The sequence below is a fragment of the Erythrolamprus reginae genome, chromosome Z, assembly GCF_031021105.1.
Source record: "Erythrolamprus reginae isolate rEryReg1 chromosome Z, rEryReg1.hap1, whole genome shotgun sequence".
NCBI classification, from domain to species: domain Eukaryota; kingdom Metazoa; phylum Chordata; class Lepidosauria; order Squamata; family Dipsadidae; genus Erythrolamprus; species Erythrolamprus reginae.
The window spans coordinates 67,314,987-67,338,697 of NC_091963.1; the positions used below are offsets into that span (position 1 = coordinate 67,314,987).

General features: G+C 41.5%; 1 protein-coding gene across 4 annotated transcripts in view; it reads left to right on the plus strand.

The window, feature by feature from the left end:
• ELMO1 (engulfment and cell motility 1) overlaps window positions 1-23,711 on the plus strand; it is a 606,322-nt gene that overhangs the window by 487,294 nt on the left and 95,317 nt on the right. For all 4 annotated transcript variants that reach the window (XM_070726295.1, XM_070726294.1, XM_070726296.1 and 1 more), the window contains one exon: window positions 1,983-2,095. In XM_070726295.1, the coding sequence (XP_070582396.1) occupies window positions 1,983-2,095 (113 nt within the window). The remainder of the gene's footprint in view (window positions 1-1,982; window positions 2,096-23,711) is intronic.

Consider the following 23,711-nt stretch of genomic DNA (forward strand, 5'->3'; position numbering starts at 1 on the left):
CTCCAATTGGAAACTATTGAAAAGTGTGTTCTTTACCCTTGTACTCAATTACCAAGGCATGCAGCCCCATCCATAATCAATATGCACAGTCCAAAGGTACGATTTTATCAACAGAAGTGCAATATAAAAATACCATATATACTTGAGTATAAGTCGACCCAATTATAAGACGAGGCACCTACTTTTGCCACAAAAACTTGGAAAATTTATTGACTCGAGTATAAGTCAAGGGTGGAAAATGCAGTGGCTACTCAGAACTTATAAAAATGGAAACCAATAAAATTACATCAATTGAGGCATCAGTAGATTAGATAGATAGATAGATAGATAGATAGATAGATAGATAGATAGATAGATAGATAATATATAGAGATAGTTGATAGATAATAGATAGAAGATGATAGATAGATAGATAGATAGATAGATAGATAGATAGATAGATAGATAGATAGATAGATGATACATAGATAGTAGATAGATAATCGATAAATAGATGATAGATAGATGGATAGGTGATAGATAGAGATAGATGATATATAGATAAAGATTGATAAATGATAGATAGATAGATGACAGATATAGAGATAGAGATAGAGATAGATGATAGCTAGAGATAGCTAGATGATAGATAAATAGATAGATGACAGACAGACTGATAGATATAGCTAAAAATAAAATAAAATAAAATGAACTGGCCAGACCCCTTTTTCCCCATCGTGCCCAGCCAAAGAGCAAGCCGCCGCAATTCCTGGCGGGGGACCGGGCAAATGGGGACAGAGATAGAGAAACTATTATTGCCGATTCTGCCACTTAGCATTCCCCGACCCCCGAGCTCTACCCCCCCACCTCCACCGAGCCATTCTGCGTTTCAAGCCTAAGAGAGGCTGCTCAGGACAAGTGAGGCAGGGGAGCGGCAAGCACACAAACTTTCCGCTGAGCTTTTTCTTCTTTCCTCGAAGCGAAGCAGCCAGACAATGCACAGCAGAAGCTGTCTGGGCAGAGCAGCCATGGATGATGCAGCCGCCTTGGGGAAGCAGGCGGCGGGCAAGGTGGGTGGCGGGTGGCGGGAGGCAGCTTCTGGGGGAGAGAGAGATAGAGCCCCACTGTTGTTGCCGATTCTGGTGCTTAGCATTCCCTCCCACCAAGCTCTACCCCTCCACACACACACACCTCCACCGAGTCATTTTGGGATTTGAGCCTAAGAGTTCCAGGTGCCCCGACCAGAAGCCACCTCCCACTGCCTCCCTCGCCCGCCCCGTTGGTGGAGGTGTGTGTGTGTAAGGGGTAGAGCTCAGTGGGGGGAATGCTAAGTGCCAGAATTGGCAACAACAGCAGAAAAACAGAAAAACAGAATCGGCAATAGTAGCTTCTCTATCTCTTTCCTCCTTTGTGCAGTCCCTGGCCAGGGGGCTCCCTTTTCTGTTTGCTTCCCTCTTCCCACAATTCCTCTGGTGGGGGGGGGGGAGATAGGTCCCTTCATTGAGAAATAATTTGTGTGCTCGCAACACGCCAGAGGGGAGTGTCTGAAGAGTCCCTGCTGGCACTCGGGCCATTGCAGTGCCCTAGCACCATCAGTGACTCGAGTAAAAATCAAGGTCAGATTTTTCAGCACATTTTTGATACTGAAAACTCGACTTATACGGTAGTTAATCGGTAATCAATAATCAATGTTTATATTTATTCACATAGTATCTTTGTTAATTAACTGCCGAATCAGTTCCAGAGTAGCCCTCATAAATTGTTCTTTATAATTATTTTTTATTATTAAAAGAATTAGCAGTTTTATAAAGCTTCTGTTATATAAAAGTAGAACAAGAAACAATTTACATCCAGTGCAGAGTTTAAATTCTACTTTCCTCAAATAAATGGATTAGAATGCCTAATCTTTTCCAGAAAGAGCCTCTATCTGTAATGGGACTTTTTCATCAAAGAAGTGTCTCCTGACATCAGTCTAAGACTATTTATTTGTATTTTCCTTTCAGGGAGCTAAAGGAGAAGATTCAGCCTGAAATTTTAGAGTTGATAAAGCAGCAGCGTCTAAATCGTCTTGTTGAAGGAACCTGCTTTCGGAAGCTTAACAGCCGACGCCGGCAAGGTACCAATCAATATTATTTTGTTGCTTCTTGTTTAACTTGTTTCTCTTTTCTTCTTAATAGCAGTTTTATCAAGCTTCATTAATTTCTCTAAATATAAATCCAATTAAATAAATAATTAATAAATTCTGTAGTTAAGGTGCTTTCTGAATGGATGCAAAGAATGCCATGTAGCATTTACAGTGCCATTTTAATAATGCCATATGATAGTCAGAAAGGTTTGTTATTATTTTTAAGCTATGATGTTAAAGTGATTACAAACCTCTTTCTGAAAGCAGGTCTGTGTCTTGCTTCTTCTGATCCACCACCAATGTTTGATTGTGACCAGGGCCGCCATCAGGAATTTTGGGGCCCCATACAGCCTAAGTGTCTGCCCCCCCCCCGCCATTTTAAAACTACTTTATTTTGCGACATACCAATTATGTATTAAATTTACCTTTCACAAAAAAAATTTAAACCCTGCCACTACAACAAGGTACACTTCTTTGACAGATTAATAATATGTTAATAACGCAGAAAATATATTCAAGTGACATCAACATATTACATACATATAAATAAATAACCAGAACAGTGCAAATACACCAAATTAACAAAATATTATTAATTTTGCCATCAACAATATTAAAAGCAGCAATAAAATGGCACAAAGGATAAAGACAAAATACTCCTGCATCACACTAGAAAAATATTTGTTTTCACAATAATACCAATAAATAACAGGTAACCAGAAGATAAATTATATGCAATAATGCTTAAAACTATACGTAAACTCCACCATAGGTGTAAAAAAAAGTCAACCCTTTACAGATAATTAGCGCCTATTAAAAAATACCCCTAAAAAAATTGAAAACATCTTGCGGTAGCATAATCAAAGGGGAAAAAAACAAAACAAATAGGATCACCAAATATTGCCCAATTAATCCAATTACAAACCTAATTACTAATTCCTTTATATAAAAAATTAAAAATAAGAAAGTTAAAAAAATAGAATTAAATCTATAAAAAAATAAGAACACCGAGATATAAACAGAAAATAGAAAATTACACTAAGTATAAGGTAACTATGAATATAAAGACACAACAGGATGGAAACAAAAAACAAGAAAAATAAAAGCACAGTGCAAGAAAAAAGAAGAGAAAGAGGAGGGAAGAGCAAAAAAAACCTTCCCTCTTCTTCTCATTAACCTCTCCACCTATCTCCTTATAGCATTTTCCAAAGTTTGCAAAATTTTAAAATTGCTTCATAAAAAAGAACATACCCTCATGTATCATCAAATCCATATTGTGAAGCAAATGTACAAAAAAATCCAAGATTTTTTCTCATACATGTACCTGCTAATAAGTTCCATAACTTAATATACTTAAGCTTTTAAATGTGTAATGTATGTCTCTTAACAAATAGCATGCCCGTAGCTCTAAGAGCAACACCTTTTCTTTCTCTTTTCTTCTTTCTCCTTCTTTTCCTAGGATGTTATCATATCTATTAAACATACGGTGAGATATTACTGTGTATGCAATTAACATAATTTAGAATGTAAAATGTAAAATAAGAAACTCCCGCTTCAGATCTTCTCTGCACAAGTCTCGAAATATGTAGTTGTTTGTTTTTTGAAAAGTCCTTAGTAGCTCTACCCAGCTTCTCCTTTGCATATTCAAATCTTCCTACTTCCTACAATGCTTGCTTCTCGAATCCAGGATGGTGTTTGCTTCTCAAATCTAAAATGGCGAGACGGCTCCAAAAAACATGTCAACTCCAAAGCAACACATCTTTTCCTCACACTTAGAAGGGAACAATTTTGAAAAAAATCTAACACCATAATCAAAATGTATACCAAATTAGCTCTGATCCAAATTTCATCTTTAACAGCTATGAAGCTCTTCAGGCAGAATAGAGAAAATTAGGCATTTTTGCAGATCTGTTCTCTTTGCCTGGTCTTGATTGTAACAATTTTGCAACTGAATCCAATTAGCTTCCTTAGCACTCCAACTATCGCCAGGCCCCCCTCATTTTTCAATTTCGCCGGGCCCCTGATGCCACTACCAGTAATACTGCCCTATCGGCGGCCCTGATTGTGACTGTCTTGAAATATCATTGAGCAGGAAGAAAGCATACATTGTCCTGGGGAAATCCAGTCACACATTTAAAATCTGCAAATACTACACTTGATGGTTCCGGCTGTGACGTTGCCCTGGTGCCCTGCTTTTCTTGACTGCTCTGAGAAAGCTGGGCTTTTGAAGGATTTTTTTGGCTGCCAAACGGGCGATCGCACACCCGAGGACCTGCAATCAAATAGGGGAAACTCCAGTGCAGCTGAGGGTGTGATCGACACCCCCCTAGACATTGGGGAACCCCCTTTGCCAACCGTCAAAGAGATCGGCCTCCCAGACCGATCCAAAAGCGCGACGTCTTTGACTCATTAGTGGAAGCTGTGAGGACGACTTAGAATCAAGATTGAGTGACAGAAAGAAACAAAGAAGAGGGAATCGTGGTTAAGAAAGCATCTCTTTCAGAACTTTGCTGGGGGTTTCCAAAAGAAATAAAAAACATCGTTGGAACTGCATTGTTTTTCCTCTCCTGTAGCTTTAAGGCTTTAAGGCTGAAACCTCTTACAGAGGAGACGACGTGACGCAGCAGTGATTAAATAGTGGATGGTTAAGAAAACACCTCTTTTAGAACTTTGATTCCTTTTTTTTTTTTATATATTTTTTAATTGATTTTTAACAATTTAAAATCACACAACATAAAACAGTGCGTAGTGAATTGTGAATTGTGCCCACCACCCCGACATACACACATTCCCCACCACCAAATTGGGGGTATTTCTTTTATAATCCACTTAACCCAAGAGCAATATCTCTGTCTACATATTATAGAGTGATTCTAGTTTATTTCTTGTAGCTTGGTCTCGGATTCTGCTCGTCATATATCGTCTTACCTTGTCCCACCGTCCCATCAGCTGTCCCAAATCAGTTTCATTATCCAAATTTATCCTTTTTTCCATAATTTCAAATTGAATATGATCCACCATGTACCTATACCAATTTTGCATTGTCCATTTTGTCGCATCCTTCCAACCCAAAACTATTACTGCCTGAGCACTTTCTATTGCTGCTTTTTTAATTTCTCTAAATTCTCCCATCGCATTGCTTTTTACTAGTACTGCCATTTCCTTAGTGATTGTCCATTGTATATTTAACATTCCATTGATATCCTCTTTCACTTTTTGCCAAAATTCCTGCACTATCGGGCATTCCCAAAACATATGCATAAACACTCCTTTATCTTGACAACCATGCCAACAATTCCCCCTGACATTCTGCTGAAAATGTGCAAATTGAACGGGAGTAAAATACCACTTATGTAATATTTTCCTTCTCATTTCCCTAATTCTTGTATTTTTAATTTTCCTTATATCTTCTACTATATTTTCCATTTCTTGTACCTCTACTAATATCTCATTTTGCCACCATTTAGTCAATCCATCAATCGTGTCCCCATCTGACTGCACTAGCAGTTTGTATATATTAGTTGCTTGCGCCTTTATCCCCTCACTTTTTTCTCTTATTATTTTCTCTAACCCTGTCTCCTCCCGCCATAATACTTCTTTATTCTCCCTTTCATTTAGATATTTACATATTGCATTTATTTGTAGCCACCTTCCCTTACCTAACCACCATTCTATACGATTTCTACTTGGCCTGCCATCCTTCTCGTATAACTGTTCTATCTTAGTTATCCCTCTTCCCTTCAACTCTCCTATAACCCTATTTAAGTTAATTTCGTTTTCTCTATTTCTTACATAAAGCGATGACAGTTTAGATTTATATAATCCTATTTTCCCTTGCCATTTTTTCCAAATTTCCATAGTCCCTTTCATTGGGCCTATTAATTTACCTATATCTCTCCTATTCCACTTCCTAAAAATTAATTCTCTATTATTCATCCCGTTTATCTGTTTTTCCAATTTCGCCCATTTATTTTCACTTAATTGCAACTCCATTAACCTTTCCATTTGAAAAGCTTCCCTATACAGCTCCAAACATGGAACTCCCCATCCCCCCTCTTTTTCATTCGCAATTAACCACTTTTTTCTTATTCTTGGTCTCTTATCTTCTTCAATCCAATAATTTAATTTTTTGTCCCACTCTTTAACCTTACATACTGATAACCCCCCCGACAGCACCTGAAGTAGGTACATCATCTTGGGAGCTATCATCATTTTTAAAGCTCTTATTTTAGAGAGTCTCCTTAGCTTTTTATCTTTCCAGCTCCTCATCTGTTTCAACATTTTCCTCCATGTTATTCTATAATTAATCTCTTCCATTTTCACTGGGTTTTTTAATAACCAAATTCCCAAATATTTTATTTTTTTAAGTCCTAATTTCAACCCTGATTCTTTCCTAATTTCTATCTGTTCTCTCGGATCTATATTTAAACACATAATCTCTGATTTTTCCATATTAACCGACAGTCCCGATTCCTGCTTAAACTCTTGTAAAATATTTATTATACCTTTAATCATCTCCATCGGGGTCTGGGTCAATATAATTGCATCATCTGCAAATAAATTTATTTTCATTTCTAATTCCCCTATTCTATATCCTGCCCAAGTGTTATCTTGTCTTATCTTTTTAGCTAAGATCTCTATTGCTATTACGAATAATTTTGGAGACAGAGGGCATCCCTGCTTGGTGCTGTTTAATATTTTAATACTCTGCGTTCTTTGTCCATTCACTCTTATATATGCTTCATTTCCTTTATAAATCTCTTTTATAGTTTCACAAAAATTTTCCCCCATATTTAATTTGTTACATAATTTATATAAGTAACTATGGTTAACTTTATCGAACGCTTTATAAACATCTAATTTCAAAATTCCCAATTTCCCTTTAGTAGCGGTAGCATGGTGCATCACATTCATTACATTTCTAATTGGTTCACTTATTTTCCTTCCCTTCACGAATCCATATTGATCCTCTTCAATTATTTTTGGTAAAATATTTTCTAATCTATTTGCCAGTATTTTCATAAATATTTTATAATCCTGATTTGCCAAACTGATCGGACGGTAAGACCCAGGCTCTCTTAAATCTTGACCCATCTTCGGAATGGTAACAATTTCTGAAAGCTTCCATGTCTGCGGGATATCACGATTTGACAATATATTATTAAACAATTTCCCCAAATGCGGCAGCAAAACATTCACATAAGTTTTATAGAATTCCCCTGTAAACCCATCTGGGCCCGGTGCTTTGGCTTGTTTTAACCCTTTAATTACTCTAGCAATTTCATCTTGTGTAATTTCTGCATTCAAAATTTGTTTGTCTTCTTCACTTACTATTTTCCCAACCTTGAGGACTTCTATCTTCACTTGCTCCTCTTTATACAAATCTTCATAATATTTCCTCATTATCTCCTCTAACTGGTCATTACCGTATCTAACCACTCCACTGGTGTCCCTCAATGCTAAAATACATGATTTTTCTTTCCTCTTCTTCAGATATCTCGCCATTTGCTGCATTGATCTTGTCCCCCAACTCTGTATTTTTTGTCGCATCGCCATTCTCATCTTATTCCATTTAATCTCATCATACACCATCAGCTGTTTCTTTTTCAATTTCAATAAACTATTCCAATCTCTACTTTTCGTTATTCTTAACTGCTCTTGTATCAAATCTATTTCCCTTATCTTCCTTTCCCTCTCTCTACCCCACCTCTTCCTAATATCTGCTTCCATACATATACATTGTCCCCTCATGAAGGCCTTACATGCATCCCATACAATTGATTGTTTAATACCACCCACATCATTAATTCTAAAATATTCTGATAACTCTGTTTGCAATTTCTCTTTATCTTGTTCCCTAGCAGTTACAACTGCATTATATCTCCACATTTTTTGATTTCGTTCCTGACCTATTTCCAATTCTGCCAATAGTGGGGCATGATCTGATATCCATATACTTTTAATGTCTACTTTTTTAACTTGTATATTACCTCCCCTATTCATTAGTATGTAGTCTATGCAGCTAAATGTGTGATATCTTGCTGAATAATATGTAGCTCTGTTTAAAATATCTGCATGTAGATCCACCATATTAAGTCTATTTAAATGTAACATCCTGCTATTTGCAGTCCCATTTGTTAATTGCATATTAAAATCTCCTGCCAAAAAAGTTGAGCCCTCCTTAAAATTGTCTAACTTCTTCTTAGTATTTATTATAAATTGTTTTGTTTTCCCATTTGGGGCATAAATTGCTGCTAATGTCAACTTCTTTTGATTTATTTTCCCTTTAACCAATATCCACCTTCCTTCTCTGTCTTTCTGAATTCCGACCTCTTCAAAATTAACCCTCTGATGAATCAGAATCGCTGTGCCTCGACTATTTTGTGTTCCTCTTGACTCAAACACCCATTTCCAATTTCTATCATTAATCAAGTTATCCCTTCCTCCCCTTCTTTTATGTGTTTCTGTCAAAATCATAATATCCACCTTATATTGCTTAGCCATCCTTAATATCCTAAAACGTTTCAAATCCGATCCCAAACCATTCACATTTAAAACCATTATCTTACACTCCATCATAATATACCAAAAACACCCTTTTCCCCTCTTGTTTTGCCCTTGGTTTATATTTTTCCCTTTTCTTTACCCCTATTACCCCCCCCCAACGTGCCTCCCCCTGTGCTCCCCCCACTGAGAGGGGAGAAGACAAGAAAAAACCTTGCCCATACCTGAGGCACATTATCTGGATTGCGTTCCCACTCAAACTAGCTCCTCTTTCAACCCTTTTTAGTTTTATAAAAGAGAAAATTTCTCCCCCCCTCCTTTCTTCTTTAAATAATTCCTTCTTTAATTTCTTCTTTAATTTTAAATTCTTAACCCACCTTTTTCTCCCCCTTAGACTTCCCCCACTGAATGACAGATATACAGGAATCCCAAGGCATCTCCAAGAAAAATAATAATAATAACAACAATAATAGTAATAGTAATAGTAATAGTAATAATTCTTTTCCTTTTCCTTCCCCCCCCCCCAACAAGACAAGGGACCAAACACAATCACTTTCTGGCTCTCTTCTCACGCAGAGCCCGTGTTCTTCTCTGCTCCTTTCTGATGGCCTCCACCTGCCCGCTTAACTCCTTCAGCTGCTCTTCCCTTCGTCTTTCCTCCTCATCTGGGGTACTCCGACCGTCAAAAGCCTCTTCTCCTTCATATGCTAGTGCTCCAGTTTCATCAAACTTAATCCCCAGTTGATCCAGTAAAGCCTTTCCCTCCTCCAATGAACTTGCTCTGTACATTTTATTGTCCTAGAACACCAAGATGGCCACTGGGTAGCCCCAGCTAAATCTGGTTCCACTTTGATATAGCCGGCTTGCAATTGGTTTCAACACAGCTCTCGCTCTCAGGGTTTCCCAGGAAAGATCCCTCAGAACCCTTATCTCATTTCCGTCTTGTTTAAGGCTCGTAAAAGTCTTCAAAGTTTTATAAATCATCTCTGCTTTTTTTTCACTGAGGAAAGCGATGATCACATCTCTCTGTCTGCCGTCTCTCCTGGGGGCTGCCCAATGAACACGCAACAGCTCCTCCACGCTGACATGCACGCCTGTCTGTTTATTTAACCAAGCACAGACAGCTTCTGTTAACTTAAAATCAGAGGGCAAATCCATTCTGAACCCTCGTAAACGCAAATTCCTCCTTCTCTGTCTGTCCTCCAAATTTGCGATTCTGTCATTTATTTGTCTTATTTTTCCATCGTAATCCATCACTTGTTTCTCAACTTTCAGTATCTTTCCAGCAGAAGAATCCCCTTCCTTTTTAATTTGTTTAACTTCTAAATCCATCTGTTCCATTTTATTCTCAACTTTGTTGAATCTCTGTTCAAATCCACTGCAAATATCCAGCAGTTTATCCAGCTTTTTCTCAATATTAGCCAGGCTAGAGAAGTCTTCTTTTTTCCCTCCCTCCGCCATTTTAAGATTTATTGTACTCACTTATCACTTCCTTGTTACAGCGAAAGCGCCTCCGTCTTTGCTTGAAATCGTAAATCTTCAAATTCACTTTGATGCCGGCAGATTCTTGTTTCTTCCTATATTTGTCTAAGGAAGATTTATAGTCTTTTTAAGGGGGAGAAAACTCTTTACATTTTATATTTATTCGGAGCCAGAGGTGAAATGCCTAGAAAGCAATTCGGCACATGCGCAATCTAGAACTTTGATTCCTGGGCGTTTCCAAAAGAAATAAAAAACATCGTTGGAATTGCATTGTTTTTCCTCTCCTGTAGCTTTAAGGCTTTAAGGCTGAAACCTCTTACAGAGGAGACGACGTGACACAGCAGGAATACATAAGATCTAGCTGAAAGAGTGGAAGGTCTTTTGAAAGTGAAGAAGGTTTGTGAAAGTGTTGGATTAAATCTGCTAAGCTGATACGGAAGAAAAGGAACTGAAAGAGACCTGAGTCAGAGATACTGAAGATTAACAGCCGGAATATACTTTATTAAAATCCTCTCCCTTTATGTCTCCACGTCCTTTTGACTTGCCCTTTATCTGATTGCCCCACTGACTTTTTTATTTTTTTCTTTTCTTCTCTACCTCCACATTTCAACCCAGACTTTGCTCTAACTATTTTGTTTTCAAAGAGACAACTACGAAAATATTTGGATTCCTAACCACAATTGGATCTTTACCCTTTCCCCTCTTCGAGCCTATTTGGATTATATTAACTTTGTGCCTATTTGAACTGTACCAGCTATAACTACTACTCATAACAACTACAGACTAGAGACTATTTGATTATTAGATGGACTGATAGACTGATAGATTAATTAATTGATGGACTGATTGACTGATTGACGGAGGATACCAGACAGATTGATAAACTGAAATAAACTGATTATTATCTCATTTTCTACACTCCGACTAAAAAAGCTACTTGAATACCGGTGGAACATTTTTTTGGAAGATCTTTGAAACGTTTTAAACTTCATATCCAAACATACTGAAGATACTTCGTTGAAAAAGATAAGAAAACGACCTCATTAACTGATTATTAAATTAATTAACTGTTTATTAAATTAATTTTATAAGCAATTATAATAATAGCTTACTCTTACTTAAAGTAATAATTGTATTTACTTAACATCTCTTCTCTCTTTTCTTCCTTTTTTTTGTACATTTGTACTTAAATAATTTAGATTAATATTTAGATTAATAGTAAAAGATTTAGAAACGTAGTAGTAATATATATATATTTCCTATATATTGAACAATAAACCTGAAGATGTCTACAACAAACCAAACAACAATAATGAAAGCATGGAAAAAGAATACCACACAATCGGCCACATCATCTGCTCAAATCCACCAGAGGCAACTCCTACAGACAAAGCAACACCACCTCAAGCCTCACAACCACCCCAGAATATTACAATGGCCTCACTCTACGAAATGATGACAAAGATGCAAGAATCCATTGATCGCAACCACGAATCAATGTATGGAAGCATGGGAATAATGCAAGAAGATATTTAAAAAATGCAAGACAACATTGGCAGCCTAGACAAACGCGTCGGAAAACTAGACAACAAAATGGAAATTGTACAAGAAATAGTAACCACTAATGGTCAAAAAATTCAAACAATAGAAGAAAAAAATGAATGAACAGAAACGCGTCTGCAATTTACAGAGGCCAGAGTAGAATACATAAACAAGAATTTAGAAGAGGCGGTGATGAACTTAGAAATGGAAAGATCTGCCTTCTTGCGATTTCAAAACGTCAAAGAAACAGATGACCAAGATCTTCCACAAACCATGTCCGAAATCCTTTCAAAAATTACCGGGAAAACAAAACAGGAAATGTTAGAACAATTTGACGAAATATATCGAGTCTCTACCTCGTTTGCACGCAGACACAGATTACCTCGTGAAATACATATAAGATTCACAAAGAGAAATATACGAGATGAAATATATAGAACATCAAAAGAAAATGTAATTTCACATGGAGGAAAAGAAATAACAGTACTAAGGCAGATTCCCAAACGAGTACGAGATAAACGCAAACCCTACCAATTCCTAACATCCAAATTAAACAAAAATAAAATTATGTTTAAATGGCTGATACCAGAAGGGATACTCATAACTCTACTGGACAAAAAATACAAAATAACGACACCAGAAAATGCAAAGGAATTTCATGAAGAATTATTAAAACCCCTCGAAGAAAGATTTTCAAAAGAAATAGAAGATAAAGATACAACAAACACCGAAGAATCAAGTTTAGAAGACAACATCCAAGAAAAAGAGCCAGAAACAATACAGACTGAGGAAAATGACCCACAGAAACTACAAAACAAACATGACAGACAAGGACCGATCACAAGGGCAAAAGCCGAAGCCAAAAAATAAAAATGGCAGAAAGTTAGATACTACAGCACAAAAAGACGACATTACCATATTCTCAACGAATATTAATGGATTGAATTCAGTCAGAAAAAGAGAAATTTTTTTTCACAAACTCCTAAGCCATAATTTCCACATTACATGTCTACAAGAAACACATATCGTAAAAAAAGACATCATGACCTTATTACTCCCAGGTCTTGGTGAACTTTTCACCTCATCAGCATTAGTTAAAAGGAGAGGAATAGCAATATACGTCAAAAGTCAATATAAACCAAAACTTATATATGAAGAACCTGATGGCCAAATTTTAATGGTACAAATAACGATAAAAAACGAACAATTAACAATAATAGGAATATATGCACCCACTATTGATCAACTAGCATTTTACACACAACTACATAAAAAAATTCTAGAATTAAATGTAACAAATTTTTTTATAATAGGTGATTTCAACGAGATACACAACAAAAGCAAAGACCATAAGAGTAGCAAACACCACTGTTCTCGAAAAATCCTCCCATCTACATTTGATCACTTAACATACGAATTTGCCCTTAAAGATATATGGAGAACACACCACCCGGAAAATGCACAATACACTTTTTTCTCATACCCACACAAATCCTGGTCCCGCATAGATATGGCTTGGTCCAATTCTTATATTATAAATCAAACAAGAGAAATAAAAATCTTACCTGCCACATGGGCCGACCATAACCCCATACTCTTAACTCTCAATAACCAAGACTCTATAACATACAAAAGATGGACTATGAACTATTCCACCATAAATGAAGAACATTTTAAAACCAAAATAGAAAACGAATTACCACCTTTTATAACGACCAACTGCGAAGGAGATACAACTTTACAGGTACAGTGGTGCCTCATGATACGAACCCCTCATCTTACGAACAACCCAAGATACGAACCCGGGGTTCAGAAAAATTTTGCCTCTTCTTACGAACTTTTTTCTTCTTACGAACCCTGCCTCCGCCGCCGCCGCGAAGCCCCGCGGCCCGGCTGTCACCTTTTAAAGTAGCGGGGGGCTTCCCAACGTCCTACTAAACCCCAATGTCAAACCCAAACTTCCAGGTTCGGCGTTGGGAGGCCGCCGAGAAGCCCCCCGGCTGTTTTAAAAGGTGACAGCCGGGCGGCGGGGCTTCCCCGCAGCCTCTCGCACCCGGAAGTTTGGCAAAATTTCAGGGTTCGGTAGGCTGCTGGGAAGCCCCGCAGCCCAGCTGTCACCTTTTAAAACAGCCGGGAGGCTTCCCAGCAGCCTCCTGAACCCGAACGCCAAACCCCAACGCCAAACCCTCCACGCACTTCGCCCTGAATGCTTCCTGGCTCAAGCCGGCGGCGGCAGACCTCCTTTGGGTTTTCGGCTCAGGGGGGAGCAGGAGGACCTTCCTAATTCCCTCCTACCCGAGCTGAAAACCCAAACGCGGTCTGCTGCCGCCCACTTGAGCCAGGAGGCATTCAGGGCGTGGAGGAATGGGAAGCTCAAACACCGGTGGCTTCAGCTTCCCATTCCTCCATGCACTTCGCCCTGAATGCCTCCTGGCCGCCTGGCAGAGCGCTCGCAGCCAGTGGGCGGCGGCGGGGGACAAAAGGCCGACCGAGCGGAGCGATCTTCTGCCGGCCATGGGCGAAGGGCGGGGAAGCCGGCGGCTGTAGCAGCTGGTGCAAGAGGCTTCCCCGCCCTTCGCCCATGGCCGGCAGAAGATCGCTCTTGCCTGGCTCCCCGCCCCTCTTCTGCTGGCCACTTTGGCTGCAGCAGCAGTGACAGCTGAGGCTTCTCCTCTTCCTCCTCCACCTCCTGTGGCCACTTTCCCCAAGAAGCCTCCCGTCCACAGAGGAGGCGGGGATACCTTTGCGCTGCTTCAAAGCCCAGGCGGCTCCGAAGAAAAGGGGGGCTGCAGCGGTGGGGGCTGCTGCAGCTTATCCTCCTCTTCCTCCTCCTGCGGCCGCCTTCCCTAAGGATCCTCCCATCTGCAGAGGAAGCAGGGAGAGCTTTGTGCCACTTCGGAGCCCGGAGGAGGAAGAGGAGGAGAAGCCGCAGCTGTCACTGCCGCTGCAGCCAACGTTTTCTTCAAAGCCACACCAGGCTCCAAAGCGGCGCAAAGCTATCCTGCCTCTCCACCTCCTCCTCCTGCGGCCGCCTTCCCCAAGGAGCCTTCTGGCTGCACAGGGGGCAGGGTTAGCTTTGTACCGGGCTCCGAAGGAAAGTGTGGCCACAGCGGTGGCTGTGGCTTCTCCTCCTCTTCCTCCTCCGGGCTCCGAAGTGGCACAAAGTTCTCCCTGCCTCCTCTGCGGCCACCTTCCCCAAGGAGCCTCCCGACCACAGAGCAGGCAGGGAGAGCTTTGCGCCGCTTTGGAGCCCAGTGTGGCTTTGAAGAAAATGTTGGCTGCAGCGGCAGTGACAGCTGCAGCTTCTCCTCCTCTTTTTCCTCCACCTCCTGTGGCCACTTTCCCCAAGAAGCCTCCCGTCCACAGAGGAGGCGGGGATACCTTTGCGCTGCTTCAAAGCCCAGGCGGCTCCAAAGAAAAAGGGGGCCGCAGCGGCGGGGGCTGCTGCAGCTTATCCTCCTCTTCCTCCTCCTGTGGCCGCCTTCCCCAAGGATCCTCCCATCTGCAGAGGAAGCAGGGAGAGCTTTGTGCCACTTCGGAGCCCGGAGGAGGAAGAGGAGGAGAAGTCACAGCTGTCACTGCCGCTGCAGCCAACGTTTTCTTCAAAGCCACACCAGGCTCCAAAGCGGCGCAAAGCTCTCCCTGCCTGCTCTGCGGTCGGGAGGCTCCTTGGGGAAGGTGGCCGCAGAGGAGGCAGGGAGAACTTTTTGCCACTTCGGAGCCCGGAGGAGGAAGAGGAGGAGAAACCACAGCCACCGCTGTGGCCACACTTTCCTTCGGAGCCTGGCACAAAGCTAACCCCGCCCCCTGTGCAGCCAGAAGGCTCCTTTGGGAAGGCGGCCGCAGGAGGAGGAGGTGGAGAGGCAGGATAGCTTTGCGCCGCTTCGGAGCCCGTTTCTTTCCTGCTGCCACTATCTCCTTGAAGATTTTCCCGACGAAGCGCTGCGCTGGGCTCCAACGGGGCGCAAAGTGCTGGGTGGGGGGTGTCCTGACAGCCCCTCCCACCCCAATGCTCGCCTCCCGCCGGCCAAGAGCAATCGGGCAGCAGCTTCTGCCGGACACGGGCAATGAGCGGGACAGAGGAGTGGGGAGAATCAGGAGGCTCCTTTGGCGGCTGGGGGCTGCCTGGCTTTGTGTTTTTGGCTGGGGGGGGAGGCAGGATGGCCGGCCACCCCACCCCAGTGCTTCACCTTCCCCCCCCAGCCAAAAACCCAAAGGAAAAGACAAAGCCAGGCAGTTTCCCAGCCGCCGAAGGAGACTTAACCCCGCCCCTCTGTCCCACCCATCGCCCGTATCCAGCAGAAGCTGCCACCCGAGCGCTCTTGCCCGGTGGGAGGCGAGCATTGGGGTGGGGGCTGTTAGGACACCCCCCACCCAGCACTTTGCATCCCGCCGGCCAAGAGCAATCGGGCAGCAGCTTCTGCCGGATATGGGCAATGAGCGGGACAGAGGAGCGGGGAGAATCAGGAGGCTCCTTTGGCGGCTGGGGGCTGCCTGGCTTTGTGTTTTTGGCTGGGGGGGGAGGTAGGAGGGCCGGCCAGCCCACCCCAGTGCTTCACCTTCCCCCCCCAGCCAAAAACCCAAAGGAAAAGACAAAGCTGGGCAGTTTCCCAGCCGCCGAAGGAGACTTAACCCCGCCCCTCTGTCCCACCCATCGCCCGTATCCAGCAGAAGCTGCCACCCGAGCGCTCTTGCCCGGTGGGAGGCGAAGCATTGGGGTAGGGGGGCTGTCAGAACAGAAGATCGCTCTTGCCCGGCTCCCTGACCCTCTTCTGCTGGCCACGGGTGAAGGGCGGAGAAGCCGGGCAAGAGCGATCTTCTGCCGGCCATGGGCGAAGGGCGGGGAAGCCTCTTGCACCAGCTGCTACAGCCGCCGGCTTCCCCGCCCTTCGCCCATGGCCGGCAGAAGATCGCTCCGCTCGGTCAGCGGCACTGGAGAGGCAGGAGCTGGGCGCTGGCCTGCCTTTTGTCCCCCGCCGCCTGCTTTTCTCTCTCTCCTTCCCCGCGCCGCTGCTCCGCTCGATCGGCAGCTCCAGAGAGGCAGGAGCCGGGCGCTGGCCTGCCTTTTGTCCCCCGCCGCCGCCCGCTGGCTGCGAGCACTCTGCCAGGCGGCCAGGAGGCATTCAGGGCGAAGTGCATGGAGGAATGGTAAGCTGAAGCCACCGGCGTTTGAGCTTCCCATTCCTCCACGCCCTGAATGCCTCCTGGCTCAAGCGGGCGGCGGCAGACCGCCTTTGGGTTTTCGGCTCGGGGAGGAGGGAGTTAGGCAGGTCCTCCTGCTCTCCCCGAGCCGAAAACCCAAAGGCGGTCTGCCGCCGCCGACTTGAGCCAGGAGGCATTCAGGGCGAAGTGCGTGGAGGGTTTGGCGTTCAGGTTCAGGAGGCTGCTGGGAAGCCTCCCGGCTGTTTTAAAAGGTGACAGCCGGGCTGCGGGGCTTCCCAGCAGCCTCCCGAACCTGAAATTTTGTCAAACTTCCGGGTTCGGGAGGCTGCTGGGAAGCCCCCCCCCCCCCCCGGCTGTTTTAAAAGGTGACAGCCGGGTGGCAGCGTTTTTTGCGGGGGGGGGGGGTTTGTTGCACGGATTAATTGACTTTATATTGTTTCCTATGGGAAACAATGTTTCGTCTTACGAACCTTTCGTCTTACGAACCTCCCCCTGGAACCAATTAGGTTCGTATCTTGAGGTACCACTGTAGTTTGGGATGCAATGAAAGCCTATATACGTGGAATATATATATCCTACTCAGCCTACACTAACAAACAAAAAAAAGAGAAACTTAACAGCCTTAACATAAAACTACAGGAAGCAGAAACAACATTACAGCAATATCCGGATGACCCAGCAATACTAATTAAAATCAAAACCATAAAACATGAAATAAACCTAGAAACTCAACAACAACTCACTGTCAAATATAAAACCCTAAAGCAACTAAACTTCGAATCCGCTAATAAACCTGGTCGATGGTTGGCCTTTAAACTGGCACAACAAAAAGCTGACAAAACTATAGAATCTCTTTATGATAATTCGGGCTTACTGAAAACAAGCACAGAGGAAAAGAAAAACATAATACAACAATACTATCAAGACCTATACAATTCAGACAAACCAGATAATTCTGCAATTAAAAAATACTTAGCTCTAAACGAAACATTTCAGATAACAGAGGAACAAAGAAAAAAGCTAAACAGAAATATCACTTTTACAGAAATTAAATTGGCTATTGCAAAACAACACAATAACAAAACACCAGGACCTGACGGTATTCCTTCAGAATTCTATAGGCATCACCAGGACATACTAGAACCAATAATGCTAAATTTATATAATCAGGCACTACAACAAGGCAAACTTCCGAAAACATGGTCCGAAGCTTACATTACCATCATACCAAAGGAAAACAAAGACAAAAATCACTTAGAAAACTACCGGCCAATTTCATTACTAAACACAGACTACAAAATCTTTTCATCTATAATTGCAGAACGCTTCAAAAATATATTAAATAATATCATACATCCGGACCAAAACGGATTTTTACCAAAAAGAAATATAAGCAATAATACCCGAACTATACTTAACACCATAGAATACTATAACGAAAATCGTGATAAACCAGTGGCACTCATGTTTATTGACTTGAAAAAAGCCTTCGACTCCCTTTATTGGGAATATTTTATAATACAAATCGAACACATGAAATTTGGAGATAACTTTACTAACTTAATAAAATCTATTTACTCCCAACAAACAGCAAAAATACTTTTCAACAAAGCCATCACAGAAGAAATAACAATAATGAGAGGAGTACGCCAGGGATGCCTTTTAGCACCTTTAATTTTTATATTAGCTATTGAAACATTTTTTAAAAATATAAGAAACAATGAAAAAAGAAATGGACTTAAAATTAAAAAGGAACACTTCAAAATTCAAGCGTTCGCAGACGATATAGTACTTACAATTCAAGACCCCCTTAAATCAGCCCACATTCTAATGAGTGAAATCCATAGATTTGGGGAAATAACCGGTCTTAAAATTAACCTCGATAAAACTCAAATTATAACCAAAAACATGACAGTAGAACAAAACTCTATACTGGAACAAACCCTTAATATAAAAATAGTGAAAAAAACCAAATACTTGGGCATTACGATCTCAGCGAACAACAATACTCTGAAAAAAGATAATTACGACAAACTCACACAGGACATACAAAAAGATTTAAATAGATGGACAAATTTAAAATTATCACTGATGGGTAAGATTGCTGCAATAAAATCAAACATTCTCCCCAGATACTTATATTTATTCCAGGTAGCCCCAATTAAATTAAACAAATCATTCTTTGAACAATTGCACAAAATAATTAGGAAATTCATTTGGACAAAAAAAAGGCAAGAATAAAATTTAAAAAATTGCAAGATCACAGATCAAGGGGAGGCTTTGGCCTCCCCAACTTCTATCTTTACTATCAAGCCACTATTTCAACTAAACTTAAAGATTGGATAACATTACAAAATACAAGATTGCTTTCCCTAGAAGGATTTAACCTACAATCAGGATGGCATACATTCTTAATAGTAGAACCAAATGAAATTCCAAAATACTTTAAAAATCATCATATTAGAAATACACTAATATCGACATGGCAACAGATTAAAAAAAACTATTATCTAGCAATTCCAAAATGGCTATCCCCAAATGAATCTTTCATATACCAGACCCCTCTTTCAGTACCAAAAATAATAACCTACTCTAATCTGTTAGATACTAATGATAACATTCTCACCAGACAACAACTAAAAGACAATGGAATACTCATAGACTGGTTCACATACATACAAATAAACACAAAATATAAACATCACAAAAGCACACTCGGCTTTCAAAATACAAATCCTCTCGATTTAATAATATTTGGACCCAATATAAAAATGATTTCTAAACTAAACACCTACTTGTTAAAACAGAATACTATAGAGGAACAAGTGAAAGGGTCAATGATTGCATGGACACAAAACTTTGGATACATAATAACACTCACGGAATGGGAAAAAATATACACAATCAACTAAAATGACACTCGCGGTTTCCTACAAAGAAAATCTCTACAAAATGATATACAGATGGCACCTTCCACCAGCTAGGCTTTCTAAAATGTACCCAAATGTATCTTCTCTCTGCTGGAAATGTAAAAAAAATCAAGGAACATACTATCATATATGGTGGACCTGTACATACACCCCAAAATTTTGGACACAAATTAAAAGAATAATGGACCAAGTCATATTGACAAAGATTATAATTAAACCAGAGCTATTTCTCCTGGGCATTTTTAGACAGAAATTAAGTAAAGAAGACAGATACCTCACCATCCAAATACTAACGGCCGCCAGACTAACATATGCACAACATTGGGAAAACGAAGGCATTCCGACAAATCTAACCATCATTACTAAAATTATGGAATGTGCCGAACTAACAAAATTAACAATGGAAATTCAGAACAAAAATGATTCAGAGTTCTAAAAGGCCTGGGAGAAATGGTTCAGATGGCTATCCAACTCTAAAGATGACAAAGCGAAAAATAACAAAAATTGTTTAATATGAACCAAAATAAAGATACGTATAACCAAAAATCGGATCAAAAATAACTCAATCCCTGTCTGAGTTCAATCCATTTGATAACTATTAGAAATCTACTAATATTACAATCTATGATTAAATTCTACTAACAAAAACAATAAATATAATCCATCTAAGTCGCCACAACCCAAACGCCTGCTTGGTTGCAGGTACTACCTCTCATCTTGCTATCTCTCTCTTCTTTCTCTTTTCTGTCTTTTTTTTCTCTCCCTTTTCTCCCCTTCTATCCTTTCTCTTCCCACATTACTGTTGGATTATCAAATATTACAGCTATAAAATACCGTATATACTCGAGTATAAGCCGAGTTTTTCAGCCCCAAAAATGGGCTGAAAAACCCGACCTCGGCTTATACTCGAGTCACCACAAGAGGGCGCCGAATCACCACAAGAGGGCGCCCCGCCAGCAAGCTAAACGGGGAGGACGGGGACGGCATGAACTCTCTCCAGGCTTTAGAAGCCTCCAGCCGGAGAGAGAAGCAGATTTGTTAAAGAGATCCACTTGGTACGGCAGCAGGAGAAGGAGGAGGAGGACAGCTCTTTCCTTTCCTCCTCCTCCCCTGCGGCTGTGGGCTATTCTGGCTCTCCTCCGCCTCATTTCCCTGTTGCCGTCTCAAGTGGATCTCTTTAGCAAATCTGCTTCCCTGCACAACACATGGGGCAATAAAGGGAGACGGAGGAGAGAGCCAGCAAGCTAAAGGGGGGGAGGGACCGGGACGGCATGAACTCTCTCCAGGCTTTAGAAGCCTCCAGCCAGAGAGAGAAGCAGATTTGTTAAAGAGATCCACTTGGTACGGAAGGAGGAGGAGGGCAGCTCTTTCCTTTCCTCCTCCTCCCCCGCGACTGTGGGCTATTCTGGCTCTCCACCTCCTCCTTTTCCTGTTGCTGTCCCAAGTGGATCTCTTTAGCAAATCTGCTTCCCTGCACAACACATGGGGCAATAAAGGGAGACGAGGAGGAGGGAGGATCGGGTGGGAGATCAAGCCAACGAGCCAGCCAGCAAGCTAAAGAGGGGGGGGGGAACAGCATGAACTCTCTCCAGGCTTCTAAAAACTCAAGTTTAAAGAGCCCTGGGTTAGGGTTAGAAATGCAAGAGTCTTCAAACCTGGAAAAATTAGGGCTTGTGGATTTCAACTCCTACTCCTGAAGTAGCATGGCTGGTGCAGGAATTCTGGGAGTTGAAGTCCACTAGTCTTAAAACTGACAAGTTTAAAGACCCATGGGTTAGGATTAAAAATGCAAGAGTCTTCAAACCTGGAAAGATTAAGGCTTCTGGACTTCAACTCCTACTCCTGAAGTAGCATGGCTGGTGCAGGAATTCTGGGAGTTGAAGTCCACTAGTCTTAAAACTGACAAGTTTAAAGACCCATGGGTTAGGGTTAAAAATGCAAGAGTCTTCAAACCTGGAAAGATTAAGGCTTGTGGACTTCAACTCCCACTCCTGAGGTAGCATGGCTGGTGCAGGAATTCTGGGAGTTGAAGTCCACTAGTCTTAAAACTGTCAAGTTTAAAGACCCCTGGGTTAGGTTTAGAAATAGGTTTTAGCTTGGTTGCTGATTGAGCTACTTTTTTTACTTTTGAATTTATTGTTATTACCAGATTGCTTTTGTTTACCCTCTTTTAAATTTACAGAGCTAATTTTGGTTTTCTTTAAAATAAACATTCTAAAACATTTTATCTACTGATGTCTCAATTAATGTAATTTTATTGGTTTCCATTTTTATAAGTTACCAGTAGCCACTGCATTTTCTAACCTCGGCTTATACTCGGGTCAATAAGTTTTTCCAGGTTTTTGTGGCAAAAACTGGTGCCTCGGCTTATACTCGGGTCGGCTTATACTCAAGTATATACGGTACTTAATTAAGAACTCTGAATACGAAATATTTACATATGGACAAATACCCGAAATGTATATACAATAATATATATAAGCTGTGATATAACAATATTGTTTATCCCACTCCCCTCCCACTTTTATTTTCTGTATTGCCATCCCCCTTTCCCCCTGCTTTATTCCTTTTTGTATAAATTAATAAAGTATATTTTTAAAAAAATAAAATAAAATCTGCAAATTCATTACGGAATTATTTTAGAAAAAGATATGAGACTAATTTTTATGGCAACAACTTTGCCCTATTGTAGTTGCAAATGGAAATTAACTTCTATTGAATATAATTTTCTGATAGTGTTTTGCAGACATAAACTGTCATTACTCTTAAGTTTGAGAATATTTTTAAATGATTTGTTCTCCTGCTGCACAAAGTGTTTTTCTTATCTTTACCATTTTAGGAGAAAATTCTTAAGGGTCACAAGGATATGGGAGTCAAATTATTTTCTTTCCTTTTTGAATTCTGTGGTATAAGTAGCTATTTTAAAGATTTTTAGAAAAACAGTATTATGTATTGCATTTCCTTTGCCATAGAATAATTGTATGCCTTTTCAGATGAAAGCTGCAAGGAGCCATTTCCATACATTATATATATTCATGGATGTATTTTTGAAACAGTAAAATAGGGTAGAAATTCCATTTGAAGACTGTTGGAAGAAATGTCCATCTAGGTTCAGTTCAAAGTGGGGAGAAAGACACTGGAAACATGGAGACTGCTTGGAAAGGTGGTTTATTGATGAACAGGATCACTTGGCTTGAGCCATGAGCAGAAAAGAGAAAAGATGCTGAGAGTGCCTTAGTTTTATGCCCTCTGGGCTTTTGAATTTGAGCCTGTATTCTGATTGGTTGTTAGACTTCCATGGGACCATGCAGGGGCAACTCTGCAGGCTGTATTTTAACTCTAGGTTTGGTTGAGTCTTGCTGGACAAAGTAATCTTCCAAGATGCCATGTGGTGAGATGGGTAGAGGCTAAAGTATTCAGGCCCGGCTACAGCACGGAAACTGCTTTGGTCGCGTTGATGGATGATCTCTGGCAGGCCCAGGACAGGTGCTTCTTGACCTCTCAGCGGCTTTTGATACCATCAACCATGGTATCCTTCTGCACCGGATGGAGGGGTTGGGATTGGGTGACACTGTTCTTCAGTGGTTCTCTTCCTACCTCTCCGGTCGGTCGCAGTCGGTTTTGGGGGGGTCAGAGGTCGAGTTCTAGGTTACTCCCTTGTGAGGTCCTCTCCCCCCTGCTATTCAATATCTACATGAAACCGCTGGGTGAGATCATTCAGGGGCATGGGGTAAGGTATCATCAGTATGCTGATGATACCCAGCTGTACATCTCCACCCCATGTCCAGTCAATGAAGCAGTGGAAGTGATGTGGCGGTGCCTGGAGGCTGTTAGGGTCTGGATGGGTGTCAACAGACTCAAGCTCAACCTGGATAAGACGGAGTGGCTGTGGGTTCTGCCTCCCAAGGACAAGTCCATCTGTCCGTCCATAACCCTGGAGGGGGAATTATTGACCCCCTCAGAGAGGGTCTGCAACTTGGGCATCC